Raw genomic sequence first — 13,891 nt, 5'->3', positions numbered from 1 at the left:
CAATCATTTATAAAGGACATAGTGGCTCAGTGGCTAAGATGCTGAATTTGTCGATCAAAAGATCTGCAGTTTGGTGGTTTGAATCCCTAGTGCCACGTAACGGGGTGAGCTCCTGTTACTTGTCCCAGCTTCTGCCAACCTAGCCGTTCAAAAGCACGTAAAAAATGCAAGTAGAAAAATAGGGACCACCTTTGGTGGGAAGGTAACAGCGTTCCGTGCGCCTTTGGCGTTGAGTCATGTCTGCCACATGACCATGGAGACGTCTTCGGACAGCGCTGGCTCTTCGGCTTTGAAACGGAGATGAGCACCGTCCCCTAGAATCGGGAACGACTAGCACGTATGTGCGAGGGGAACCTTTATCTTTACCTAATCATTTATCAACTAACATTTATATGGGGCTCTACTCCCAATGACTCAGAATTATACAAGCAGAGATACACATGCAAACCAGCATTTAAAATGACACAGCAGTACACAATGGTATACATTATAAATGGGATGAAAATGTGGAGATTCCAACATCTAACATCTCAGTTTTCTCTCTCACTGGCACCTTGATAATTATTTCCAGAAACTCATTTTGATCTTTCCACCCATTATAGTATGTGGATAAATTCCTGCATTATTTTCCATAGGGGGTGCTCTTTATAAGGCAGAAGTCTTCAAACCTGGCAGCTTTAAGACTTGTGGACTTCAAGTCCCAGAATTCTCCAGCCAGCTATGCTGGCTGGAGAATTCTGGGAGTTGAAGTCCACAAGTCTTAAAGCTGCCAAGTTTGAAGACCTCTGTTATAAGTCATGCAGAGCGGGAGGGGCATTGAGAAACAGAATAGTCAGGCAAATATTTAGTTATTTCACCCAGGGTTAACTTTGTAAGAAGGGTTGGGCTTCAGAATTATCCTTATCCACACCCCAAAAGAAGCAAAGTGAGTCTCTATAGGTAGTCCTCGACTTACAACAGTTCGTTGATGACCATTCAAAGTTACAACAGCCCTGAAAAATGTGACTTATGGCCGGTTTTCACAATTATGACCATTGTGGCAACTCCCGTGATCATATGACCAAAATCCAGATGCTTAGCAATTGACTCATATTTATGACCGGTGCGGTGTCCCAGGGTCTTGAAGGGTCGTGATCCCCTTTTGCCAAGCAAAGTCAAGGGGGGGGAGCCAGATTCGCTTAACGACCGTTACTAACTTAACAATTGCAGCGGTTCACTTAACAACTGTGGCAAGAAAAGTCGTAAAATGGAGCAAAGCTCACTGAACAGACGTCTCACTTAAACAACATAAGTTTTGGGCTCAATTGCAGTCGAAAGTCGAGGACTACCTGTATTTAATTGCTAATAAAGGTTCTTACTGGAGCTTCCAAGAGATTTTTCCACACTCCCTCTTGAATCAAACAGCCAGCAAGACTGTCCCAAAGGGGCTTTTTCAAGAGGCAACTGGCCTTCCTTTGTTTTTCCTTAAAGGCATTTCATTTCTCATCCAAGAAGCTTAGAACTGAAGAAGCTTCTTGAATGAGAAGTGAAAGATCTTCAAGGAAAACCCAAGAAAGACTTTTGGAAAAGCCTCTTTGGGGACAACCATGTCCCAATCTCAGTTTATGGATGACTGAAAACAGCAAGACTGGGATTTTACAGGGGTGGGACAGGTGTACGAATGTAAGGAATACAATCAAGATCAAGGGAGGTAATAATACCACTCTATAAAGCCTTAGTAAGACCACACCTAGAATTCTGCATCCAGTTTTGGTCACCACACTATAAAAACATTGTTGAGACTCTAGAAAGAGTGCAGAGAAGAGCAACCAGGATGATTTGGGGACTGGAGGCTAAAACATACAATGAACAGTTGCAGGAACTGGGCATGGCTAGTCTAGTGAAGAGAAGGACCAGGGGAGACAGGATAGCAGTCTTCCATTGCTTGAGGGGCTGCCACAGAGAGGAGGGGGTCAAGCTATTTTCCAAAGCACCTGAAGGCCAGACAAGGAATAATGGATGGAAACTGATCAAGGAGAAATTCAACCTGGAAATAAGAAGGAATTTTTTGACAGTGAGAACAATCAACCCGTAGAACAGAAGTTGCCTTCAGAAGTTGTGGAGGCTTCATCACTGGAGGCTTTTAAGAAGAGACTGGACTGCCATCTGTCAGAAATGGTGTAGGGTCTCCTGCTTGGGTGGGTGTGGGAGGGGGTTGGACTAGATGACCCTTCCAACTCTGTTCATCTGTTAAATCTGTTAAATCTATTAAAGACATGTAAGAGAAAAGAAACCTTTGTCTTTATGCTAGACCCAAGATTTCAGTTCCTAGCAATCTCTCCACCAAAATAAACACCTGAGATTTCAAATCTGGCGATCCGTTCCCCAAAATAAAAAGGACTCTATTTCTCCCAAATAGAGCAAGAACCCTATGTGGTACTAAGGAAAATGTGTTGAACAATGATTTTTCTCTCCTTAATGGACTGGGTGGAGGGCAAGGGGCATAAAACAGGAAAGTGGGAGACTGACAGATGGAGGATGGTATCAGCTGAACCCCCTTGTGATTTTATTGATTCGATTTAGAAAAATATTTAATCCCCATGAAATGCAACCTTTGGAGCAATGTGGTTTGGCCACCTTGGAAACCTTTTGTCTGGAAATACCCAGATTTTGCAGCGAGAAAAGGCAGTTTCTTTGTAATAACTGGTTCACATCAGAAGTTGCAAGTTTAAAGTTATCCAGGTTACGAATGACTATGTTGTTTCTCTAAAGTCTAAATAAATATATAGTGGAGTGACAAGAAATTTTGAACTGGTGAAAACTTAGCCTTTCTGATTCTTCCTTTCTTCCTTTTTTTTAATCTTTTCAAGCTTATCAAAGTTGATAAAATTTGGGTTGGGGCAGAGAAAATTCTAAGCTTTGCTTAGCTCATATAGATCTGTTGCCTTTTCTTTCTCAGTCACAATTCCTAAGCATGTACAGTTTTACATTTTCAGTACTCCCCTAAGTTATGCAAGGGTCTGATTTTGGCCCATTACCAATGTCTTTAACCATCCACTCAAGAAAAATGCATATTGACAAGTCCAACCTTTTCCAGGTGAAGTATCTCACAGAAATATTGGGATGGCACATCTGCAGCTCATGGATCCTTCTTTCGTGTACATAAAAATGTTGTTATCTTGATTCATCCTGGCATGAGATTTAGGAAGTTTCGGGACGTTCTAGAAGTTTAAAATGATCGAAAATCAGACTGAAACTCGAAAACAAACAGCAAGTAGGAGGGAGAGGGGAAAAGTTATTAAATGAAGCATTTGTGATTCTTCTTCTTTCAAACTGTGCTTCCTCATATCATAAATCTTCTACGATGTGACTGTGTGGATTTAAAATGTCAACAGCCCCCTTTGCTTCTAACTGAAGGGGTTTCAAGATTCAGCTGTCTGTTTCTAAGCTGGAGTGGGGGACAAAATTGAGTGGGACAAGCTTGTTTTTTGATTTAAGAGGATGATTAATTTAGAGTCTTTGGGTCTTAGAATTAAATGGATTAGATCCAGATAACCTGCTTTGTAGATATTTGCAGCAGAGAAAAAAAATTACCTGGTGCTCAGCTGGGGAAAAAATTGAAGTTGCACTTCTCTGAAGTTGTTTTCAACCATTGTATTATACCAGTTGCTTGTATGATCTTCTGCAGAACATATTGTTTCCATACTATTGCCTGTTTTTTTTTTCCCTCTCTTTCAACTACTAAAGGGTAGGTGCTTAACTTGATTATTGAATGAATAATCTTTCTTTCCGGATGCGCACAATGCATTGGGCCAAGTTACTCAACCTGGGTGGATCCTGGCTAATCCACTTCATGAAACCTTTAACACATAACTCTGTTTGAATTATCAAAGGAGTGAGGATACCTTTTATAGAGTTACACAACTTTATACCTGTGCAAAACTCCAGAGATTCATCTAATTCCACCTTGATGTTGTGTAAAAAGTCATGGAAAATGTAGCTATGTTCTCAAGCTTTCATGAATTTCTGCCATTTGTCAGAAATGGTGTAGGGTCTCCTGCTTGGGCGGGGGGTTGGACTAGATGACCTACAAGGTCCCTTCCAACTCTGTTAATCTAATCTAATCAAGCTTTGGGGCAGAGAGTGGTGGTTGAGCTCCTGTGAAATGTTTTATCGTTCTTTAAAGTCTTTCTGGGTACTTATGATATGCTTCTTTTTAAATTTTCTTATGTTCTTGATCTAAACTGAATGAAGAAATGAATGAATGAATTAATTAATTAATTAATTAATAACCCAATATGCTAAACCATCAAAAAAAATTAACCAAGCTGAAAAATAAGCAAGTATAGTGTATTGTGCAGATAAAGCTGTAGTGTTTTAACTGGCTTGCTGGTTAACATGTTGTCTGAACTGTCTCTACGCTGTAATATTTTAAAGCAAAACAGTAATCTGGGAAAAACGACTTTTACATAATTGGCTCCATCAATGCAAGAGTAGAATGGGAAAAAAAAAATCTCAGAAGAGTTGTTTAATTTCTTCTCCGGAGGAAGTATGTAGTTCTGCTTCATTTCTGACTATACTTATCTTTGCTGGTTTTAAAAAAATAATATTGTTGTACTTCTGTGGGAGGGCGTATGTGCAAAGGAACGATCGCTTGCAATTATTTTGTTGTTAGTTTTGCAATTTTAGTAAGAAGGAAAGTAAGAGGAAAATGGTATGAAGACATGAGGATGTTTCTTACGTTTGATAAGGTTGAGCCTTCTGAAAATTGGTCTTTCAGATTTCAAAATATTAGCCTCCCTGCATGGGGTGAGAGACAAACAGCATTTTCGTTTCGGGGACAGTTATATTTATGGGATCAGAAACTCAAGTGAGCTGAACCTAATTGTTTCTTGATTCTTGGATGGAAAGCAATCAGAGAATCCCAGGGCTGTAAGAGTAGACCAGAAAGCTTTGTTGTTGTTTTTTTAAGTCCCTTGGTCTTTTAGTAAATATTTTCATACAATATATTCAATATGACCTTCAAGATTGACTCAGAGGAAGTCCTTATGATCCGTGTGGATCTAACTGGTAAGTTCTTATATCCTCACATCCCAAATCGACCAGCTGTAGAAAATATCCAAAGGCAGCAACGGAATAGCCTTAATCGGTTCTCAGGTTCAGGCAAAACATTGAATCAAATAGTTCATCTATGAGAAAATGAAAATCTTGGAGTAAGGTATTCCACCCTATCTTCTTTTTCCTAGAAAAAGCAACTGACTCCTAAATTAAACCAATGGGTTGAAGAGAGATAGCTAGACTGGCAGCTAGAGTGATAGACTAGCAGACAGAGAGACTGACAGACAGACAGGCTGTCAAGGTTCTGACGGATGCCTTAATTAAATCATGAGCCTCAAGCCAAGCTTCAAAAGAAATCCAGTTATTTATTACTGTAGGGCCGTCATGTCGGCACGTTCCCAAATGAAGCCAGCTCTGACTCCATGTAATTTATGGCCCTAATCATGACCCTGTTTTCCCCCCTCCCCCCAGGGTGTGTCATCAATCACATTCGCCAACGGAGCAATTTCGTGGGTTGTAGAGATCATTCTCCTCTGGCTGCTGTGGGTGACTCTGGGAGACAGCCTTGTGAAAGATATGTCTGGAATGTACTCCTCTTTTTGGCTGCTGTGCTGCTTCATCGGTTTCTCATCCCCCTTGCCTATGGCAACTCAAGAGCAGGCCAGGGATGCTTTGCAAGTTGACACAGACAGACAGAGCAACCACTTGTATGGGATAAACAGATTTCGTTTCTTTACAAAGAAGTGGGAATCAAACTTTTTTAGAGTTGGATTGTTTTGGTGGAGTGTGATTGAAAAGCCACAGGAGCAAGGGGGTCTTTCCCAAGGAAGGCAGATTAACCTGAAATTCTTGTTGTACAGGAAGAGAGCCAGGCTGGACTCTCCCTAAACTTTAACAGGGTATAGTTAATAAATATGTAGATTTGTGCTTTAGTCTGGCAAGATTCCTGTCTAGAGGTGAGCAACAATAAAGAAACTACTCTGAGTAACTCCTCATGTCGTTTTGGTTCCTTGCATCTACCCATTTTAAAGCTTCTGAGGTTGGGAAGCACTCCTCTAGATGGATGTCCTCCAAATATGTTTACAGATAGAATAGAATAGAATAGAATAGAATAGAATAGAATAGAATAGAATAGAATAGAATAGAATAGAATAGAATAGAATAGAATAGAATAGAACAGAACAGAACAGAACAGAACAGAACAGAACAGAACAGAACAGAACAGAATAGAATAGAATAGAATAGAGGAGTAGAGTAGAGTAGAAGAGAAGAGAGTAGAATAGAATAGAATAGAATAGAATAGAATAGAATAGAATAGAATAGAATAGAATAGAATGTAGAGTAGAATATAGAATAGAGTAGTAGAATAGAATAGAGTAGAGTAGAGTAGAAGAGAAGAGAAAAGAGAAGAGAATAGAGTGTAGAGTAGAATATAGAATAGAGTAGTAGAATAGAATAGAATAGAATAGAATAGAATAGAATAGAATAGAATAGAATAGAATAGAATAGAATAGAATAGAATAGAATAGAATAGAATATTGGAGTGGAGTAGAGTGGAGTGGAGCAGAATAGAAATGGAATGGAATGGAATGGAATGGAATAGAATAGAATAGAATAGAATAGAATAGAATAGAATAGAATAGAATAGAATAGAATAGAATAGAATAGAATATTGGAGTGGAGTGGAGTGGAGTGGAGTAGAATAGAAATGGAATAGAATAGAATAGAATAGAATAGAATAGAATAGAATAGAATAGAATAGAATAGAATAGAATAGAATAGAATAGAATAGAATAGAATATTGGAGTGGAGTAGAGTGGAGTGGAGTAGAATAGAAATGGAATAGAATAGAATAGAATAGAATAGAATAGAATAGAATAGAATAGAATAGAATAGAATAGAATAGAATAGAATAGAATAGAATAGAATAGAATTTTTATTGGCCAAGTGTGATTGGACACACAAAGAATTTGTCTTTGGTGCATATGCTCTCAGTGTACATAAAAGAAAAGATACGTTCATCAAGAATCATAAGGTACAACATTTAATGATAGTCATACAGATGTTATTTTCATACAGTTTGGTGTGTCTATAAAACCATATGTTGTAGAGTAGGATGCTGTTAGTTTAGATATTTAAGAATTCACGAGGACATCAAACAGGTGATGATATCAATGTGCAAATGACACAGATGGTGTGGTTTGTGTCAGGATGTCATGATGTGCAGGGTTTCTCTTCTTGTCCACCAACCCTCTGCTCTGCCCATCTGAAAATGCCAGGCTAGTCAAAAGCAAACAAGAAGTTCAAGCTATTCTTGTCCTATGAGAATGTTCTCCAAAAGTTAATTTTGAGTTGGACCCCTGCTCTGAAAATAATGATATTTACTAATTAATGGAGGGTCAATTTGCCCAGACATGGGACAGCCTAAGAATGATGCATTGACGATCTAAATGGTCATCCAGGAGTTTTCAAAAGGATCTTGAATTGTGGTGGTAGATGAGAGCTTATTAACTTCACCCTGGCCTGCTATCTTTGTGGCTATAAAAAAAAAACACCTCAGTGGAACAAATGAATAGCTTTGTTCAGTAGTGGTTTGTTTGTTTTTTAACGTTCTACCTCCAGAATCTCTTTCTGTCATTCCTATGTTTAACTGAAGATTCTGACACATTTCTCACAACCCGTCATTAATTCACATTAACCTATTCTTCTGGTTCTCACCATTGACTCTTTGGAGCAGACAATGAGTTTCCCCTGTTTTCTTTTGTAGGGGGGAAATGTCCCCATTTGTCACCTCTTCACTCCCACTTCAAGGTCCTTCACGTTTTGATGAGCCTCTTGTCAGGGGTGGGCTTCAAAAATTTTAGCAAGGGATTCTCTACCTGGTTGCTGGGTGAATATGGCCATGGGGGTGTGTGGCCTAGTTGGCCTCCTGCACCATGGCGGGAGCGGGTGTGTTTTTGCCCTCCCCGGGCTCCGGAGGCTTTCCTCGAGCCTCTGGGAGGGCAAAAACGGCCTCCCCAGGCTCCGGAGGACCTCTGGAGGCCAGAAACGGGCCTGTTTCTGGCCTTCCTGAACTTCTGGTAGGCCTGTTTTTCACCCTCCCTGAGCCTCCATGCACCCCCTGCACCTACCTGCATTGAAAACAGGCCGCATGGGGACTCCTGGGAGGGGCGGGGCCAGCCAGGAGTGGGATTAGAGGGTTCTCCGAACTGCACAGAATTTTAGCTAGAGGTTCTCCCGAACCCCCAGCAGCCGACCCCTGCCTCTAGTGGGCTTCTAAGGTACCTCACATTCACTGGAACTTCAGTTGAAAATCTGTGCTTTGATGGCTTGCGTTGAAAAGTCCTGGTTGGGTGGGGTTTTTTTTGCAGAGGGGTGAGGGGTTGGTGCTACCTCAGGAACCTTCAGCAGATCTTCCCATCCCTTGAAAAGATCTCTCTGTTTTTTTATGTCTATCCTCTTTGTCTGGATAATTACAATTTGTACCAGCCGCATTCAGCAGGAACTACGGCACCTGACGTGGTGGCCACGTCAAGACCAAAAACAAAGACACCTCTCTGGTCTAATAATCCGCTTTGCTTCTCGATAACCCCTATGACTGTCTCGGGTTGGCTTCAACCTCCGTTACGGCTGCTCCTTTCTGCTATTCCATTTCCACCTTCGGCCTCTCGCTTCCAACTCCAGCAGGCTTCTTCACCATCACTTTCCCTGGGCCGACTGATCTTATCTAACAGAACAAAAGGCAAAAAAATAATGAGGTTTTGAGAGAGATCCTCCCAATTTGGCAGGTATGAAGCTTCTCTTGAACTGAGAAAAACCATAGAGTTGAAAGCAGCTGAAGGACAGGACACCCCCAGGCTGATTTTGCTGTGAACTATATACCTCCCACCGTATGCCATGTATCTTGTCGCTACTTAATTAACGCATCGATTCTGATTTTGCTAATAATCCCTTATCCACGTATCGTGATTTCATGCATGCGTTCCAACTAAAATCACATTCCTCTCGTTCTTGCATTTGAACTTGTGGGCGTTATTGGAAAACTCCAAATTACAAATCTAATCTAATCTTCCCACTTAAGGCATGAACTAAAGTTAATCAAACTATAAATATTCACATTATTCTTAGCTATGGTCCTCCTAGTTCCTTGTCCTTCCCTTTCCCTTCTTCTTTTTCTTTCGTCCTTGGTTTCTTTTGTGATATGGTTTTGAGCAGAATTCCACCTTCCAAAAAGTGTCAGCGTAAGGGTGTCGATATTAAGCCAACCAACTTAAGCAATGTGAAATGAAATAACAAAAAGGCCAAAAATCACACAGCAAGATTCTTATCCTGAAGAGCCTTCTCCCTCTTAGACTGCTTTCAACTCTGGATTAATTCAAGGGTGACATCCAGCCATCCTTGGTTAATGTCTACAGTCAAGTATTGTCCCACGCAATCAATGATCCTACGGTCAACATTTTACTGATCTGTTCTAACTAATCTGCATGAATTGCCCTCCGGCCTGTAAGGGCAGTAACGATTCCTCCACTCAGCCATCGAAATGCATGAGCATGGTGATTTATCTGAGATGGAATCCTGTTTGTTTGTTTGTTTGTTTGTTTGTTTGTTTATTATTTATTTATTTGTATAATTCAAAATATTTAGCTTTATTAAAAGAAAAACAAAACCACACGCTTCGGTGCTGCTAACTGAAGCTCGCCTCTTATACCCACTGCGTCCCTTTGGCTACGTTTCATGCAACATACTTAACTGTTGTTGAGTAGACCCGCTTCCTGGGTTCACACAACGAATTAAACTCTTACCCCAATCAAACGGATTTGGTGAATTCAACAGGCGAAGCCGTAAAAGAAACTGACCCCAGTTAAATCTTCTGTACATGGTCTTTAAGTGTGTTGTGCAAACCCAGTTGTCATCCATGTACACATTTATTATTATTATTATTATTATTTTTGGTGTTTAAATATGGGCTGTGTTGCACCCCTCATTGTCTGCTTCCTTTTGAGTTTTTTTCCTTTCTTAATTTTAGATGCTTCCCTACATGTTGAAGATGGCTTTGTGTAACCATCCCGGCCTGACACATTATCTCTTTTATGTTACAGAATCGCATGCATGAATCGCTGAAGCTGTTTGATAGCATCTGTAACAATAAATGGTTCACAGATACCTCCATTATCCTCTTCCTCAATAAGAAGGACATCTTTGAAGAGAAGATTAAGAAATCCCCCTTAATTATCTGCTTTCCAGATTATACAGGTAAATAAAACACATCCTTTTATTTTTTAAATAAATAAATAAGTACAGGAAGAGTATTTTGTGACTCAGAACATTTGCCTTTTGTTAAGGCAAAAATTCCCAAACGATGGTCCACAAGTAGACCAGATGTTGCATCAAAATTGTTTTTGAAAGGGTTAGGGAAACATTGGCAGAGAAGACTCCTGCGAGTCCCTTGGACTGCAAGGCGATCCAACTGGTCAGTCCTAGCGGAAATCAACCCTGACTGCTCTTTCGAAGGCCAGATCCTGAAGATGAAACTCACAAATGCTTTGGCCACCTAATGAGAAGGAAGGACACCCTGGAGAAGAGCCTAATGCTGGGAACGATTGAGGGCAAAAGAAGAAGGGGACGACAGAGAAGGAGGTGGCTGGATGGAGTCACTGAAGCTGTCGGCATGAGCTTAAATGGACTCCAGAGGATGGTAGAGGACAGGAAGGCCTGGAGGAAAGTTGTCCAGGGGTCATGATGGGCCAGACACAACTTCACAACTAACAACAACAATAACAACAGGGAAACATTAGGAATATCTAAATATGGCCCTATAGTTGATTAAATCACCTTCAGATAACAGACTCGGAGATAGTTTTGAAGAGGTTCAGATTACAAAGAGGAACTTGGCGTGAGTCCAACATGTACGTAATATGGATGTTGTTGCTACCGAACACCTTTCTCTCAAAAGAAGCATAAGCTAAATTAGATGTTCTTTTCCTCATCCTAGCCTGGGCCCCATGCTTTGGTTGCGGAACAGGAAAATTTATTAAGCATTTTGCTAGCATCACCAGCAACAGTGGACTAAAGAAATTGCATCAGTTTCTTTCTTTATAGTTCTGGGCAGAACTTTCTATTCAGAATGAGTTGAAGGCAAGGAGGAGGAGGAGGAGGGGGGGGAGGAGGAGGAGGAGGAGGAGGAGGAGGAGGAGGAGGAAGAAGAAGAAGAAGAAGAAGAAGAAGAAGAAGAAGAAGAAGAAGAAGAAGAAGAAGAAGAAGAAGAAGAAGAAGAAGAAGAGGAGGAGGAGGAGGAGGAGGAGGAGGAGGAGGAGGAGGAGGAGGAGGAGGAGGAGGAGGAGGAAGAAGAAGAAGAAGAGGGAGGGGAGGGGGAGGAGGACAGGAGAGGGAGGAGGAGGGCATCAAAGGAGGAGGGGGAGGAGGAGAGGAGGAGGAGCAGGAGAAGAAGAGGAGGAGGAGGTGATGGAGGAGGAGAGAAGGAGAAAGAGGAGGAGAAAGGAGAATGGAGGAGGAGGAGGAGGAGGAGGAGGAAGAAGAAGAAGAAGAAGAAGAAGAAGAAGAAGAAGAAGAAGAAGAAGAAGAAGAAGAAGAAGAAGAAGAAGAAGAAGAAGAAGAAGAAGAAGAAGAGGAAGAAGAGGAGGAGGAGGAGGAGGAGGAGGAGGAGGAGGAGGAGGAGGAGGAGGAGGAGGAGGAGGAAGAAGAAGAAGAGGGAGGGGAGGGGGAGGAGGACAGGAGAGGGAGGAGGAGGGCATCAAAGGAGGAGGGGGAGGAGGAGAGGAGGAGGAGCAGGAGAAGAAGAGGAGAAGGAGGTGATGGAGGAGGAGAGAAGGAGAAAGAGGAGGAGAAAGGAGAATGGAGGAGGAGGAGGAGGAGGAGGAGGAAGAAGAAGAAGAAGAAGAAGAAGAAGAAGAAGAAGAAGAAGAAGAAGAAGAAGAAGAAGAAGAAGAAGAAGAAGAAGAAGAAGAAGAAGAAGAAGAGGGGAGGAGGGGAGGAGGAGAAGCAGGAGAAGAAGAGGAGGAGGAGGAGGTGGAGGAGGAGAGAAGGAGAAGGAGGAGGAGAAAGGAGAACGGAGGAGGAGGAGGTGGAGGAGGAGGAGGAGGAGGAGGAGGAGAGGAGAGAAGAAGAAGAAGAAGAAGAAGAAGAAGAAGAAGAAGAAGAAGAAGAAGAAGAAGAAGAAGAAGAAGAAGAAGAAGAAGAAGAAGAAGAAGAAGAAGAAGAAGAAGAAGAAGAAGAAGAAGAAGAAGAAGAAGAAGAAGAAACAACTAAACCCCTAAAACGTTCCTTGTTATTATTAACCTCCAGTGATGGAACACCCATAACTTCTGGAAATCAACCTGTTCGTGCCACTGACTGACTTTTCTCATTGACACCCTTTTCGTCTTCTCCTGCCCTCAGGTGTTTTACAGAAGAGGTCAACACCTTTTCTGGGATGCCTTCAAGTACTGGAAGACTGCTACCATGTCATCCCTAGCCAGGACATACCTAGTTGCCTTAACCATTCATTGTACACTTCAGGCCCCTTGTCATCTTTGTTGACATAGTCAACTTGGTTTGTTGATTAAGATGAGGAGTCTGGAAAATGGGAAAAGTTAATAGCTCTCCTTCTCTTCACCTCAAGGTTGTTATTAGCCCAAATGTATCTGTGGGGAAAGGGACGCGGTGGCTCAGTGGCTAAGACGCTGAGCTTGTCGATTGAAAGGTTGGCAGTTCAGTGGTTCGAATCCCTACTGCCGCGTAACGGGGTGAGCTCCCGTTACTTGTCCCAGCTTCTGCCAACCTAGCAGTTCGAAAGCACGTAAAAAATGCAAGTAGAAAAACAGGGACCACCTTTGGTGGGAAGGAAACAGCGTTCCGTGCGCCTTTCGCGTTGAGTCATGCCGGCCACATGACCATAGAGACATCTATCGGACAGCGCTGGCTCTTCGGCTTTGAAACGGAGATGAGCATCGCCCCCTAGAGTCAGGAACGACTAACACATATGTGCGAGGGGAACCTTTACCTTTACCTATATACTGGGCTAGTATTACATAATTTTGGGAATTTCAAACAAACTTCCTTTCAGTTCTTTAGAATTAAAGGATCCAAAACATCATCTTTACATGATGTTTAGAGACAGAGTTTGGTCTAGCAGTTAAGGCATCAGGCTAGAAACTGGGAGACCATGAGTTCAAATCCCACCTTAGCCATGAAAAGCTAAGCTGGGTAACCTGGGACCAGTCTCTCTCTCTCCCTCTCTCCCTCTCTCCCTCTCTCTTTCTCTCTCTCTCTTTCTCCCTCCCCCTCTCCCCCTCCCTCCCTCCCTCTCTCTCTCTCTTTCTCCCTCACTCTCCCCCTCCCTCCCTCCCCCCTCTCTCTTTCTCCTTCCCTCTCTTTCCCCCTCCCTCCCTCTCTCTCTCTCCCTCCCTCTCTCTCTTTCTCTCTCTCTCTTTCTCCCTCCCCCTCTCTCCCCCTCCCTCCCTCCCACCTGTCTCTCTTTCTCCTTCCCTCTCTTTCCCCCTCCCTCCCTCTCTCTCTCTCTCCCTCCCTCTCTCTCTTTCTCTCTCTCTCTTTCTCCCTCCCTCTCTCTCCTCCTCCCTCCCTCCCTCTCTCTCTCTCTCTTCCCTCCCCGCAATCCATCTAACAGGGTTGTTATTGTGGGGGAAAAAATAGGAGGAGGAAGGAATGTTGGGTGTGTTTGCACCTCAAGTTATTTGCAAAAATAATAAAGATGGGATACAAATAAACAAACAAACAAACAAACAAACAAACAAACAAATAAATAAATAAATAAATAAATAAATACAGGTAGTGCTCAACTTACAGCCACAATTGAAGCCACAGCTTCCATTGCTATGCAAGGCAGTTGTTAAGTGAT

At 42.1% G+C, this 13,891-nt stretch overlaps 1 protein-coding gene across 2 annotated transcripts in view; it reads left to right on the top strand.

Annotated features, from left to right (window-relative positions):
- The window catches only part of GNAO1 (G protein subunit alpha o1), a 254,600-nt gene that overhangs the window by 215,104 nt on the left and 25,605 nt on the right, over nt 1-13,891 (top strand). Inside the window, exon 7 of one of the 2 annotated variants that reach the window (XM_060681554.2) lies at nt 10,137-10,290. The exons of the other annotated variant lie outside the window; for it this stretch is intronic. Within the exon in view, the coding sequence (XP_060537537.1) occupies nt 10,137-10,290 (154 nt within the window). The remainder of the gene's footprint in view (nt 1-10,136; nt 10,291-13,891) is intronic. 2 annotated transcript variants of the gene reach the window in all.

Source organism: Pantherophis guttatus, chromosome 11 (assembly GCF_059756535.1).
Source record: "Pantherophis guttatus breed Tessera chromosome 11, ASM5975653v1, whole genome shotgun sequence".
Lineage (NCBI taxonomy): Eukaryota > Metazoa > Chordata > Lepidosauria > Squamata > Colubridae > Pantherophis > Pantherophis guttatus.
Note: the sequence above shows the minus strand (reverse complement) of the source record. Positions and strands in the feature narration are given on the sequence as shown.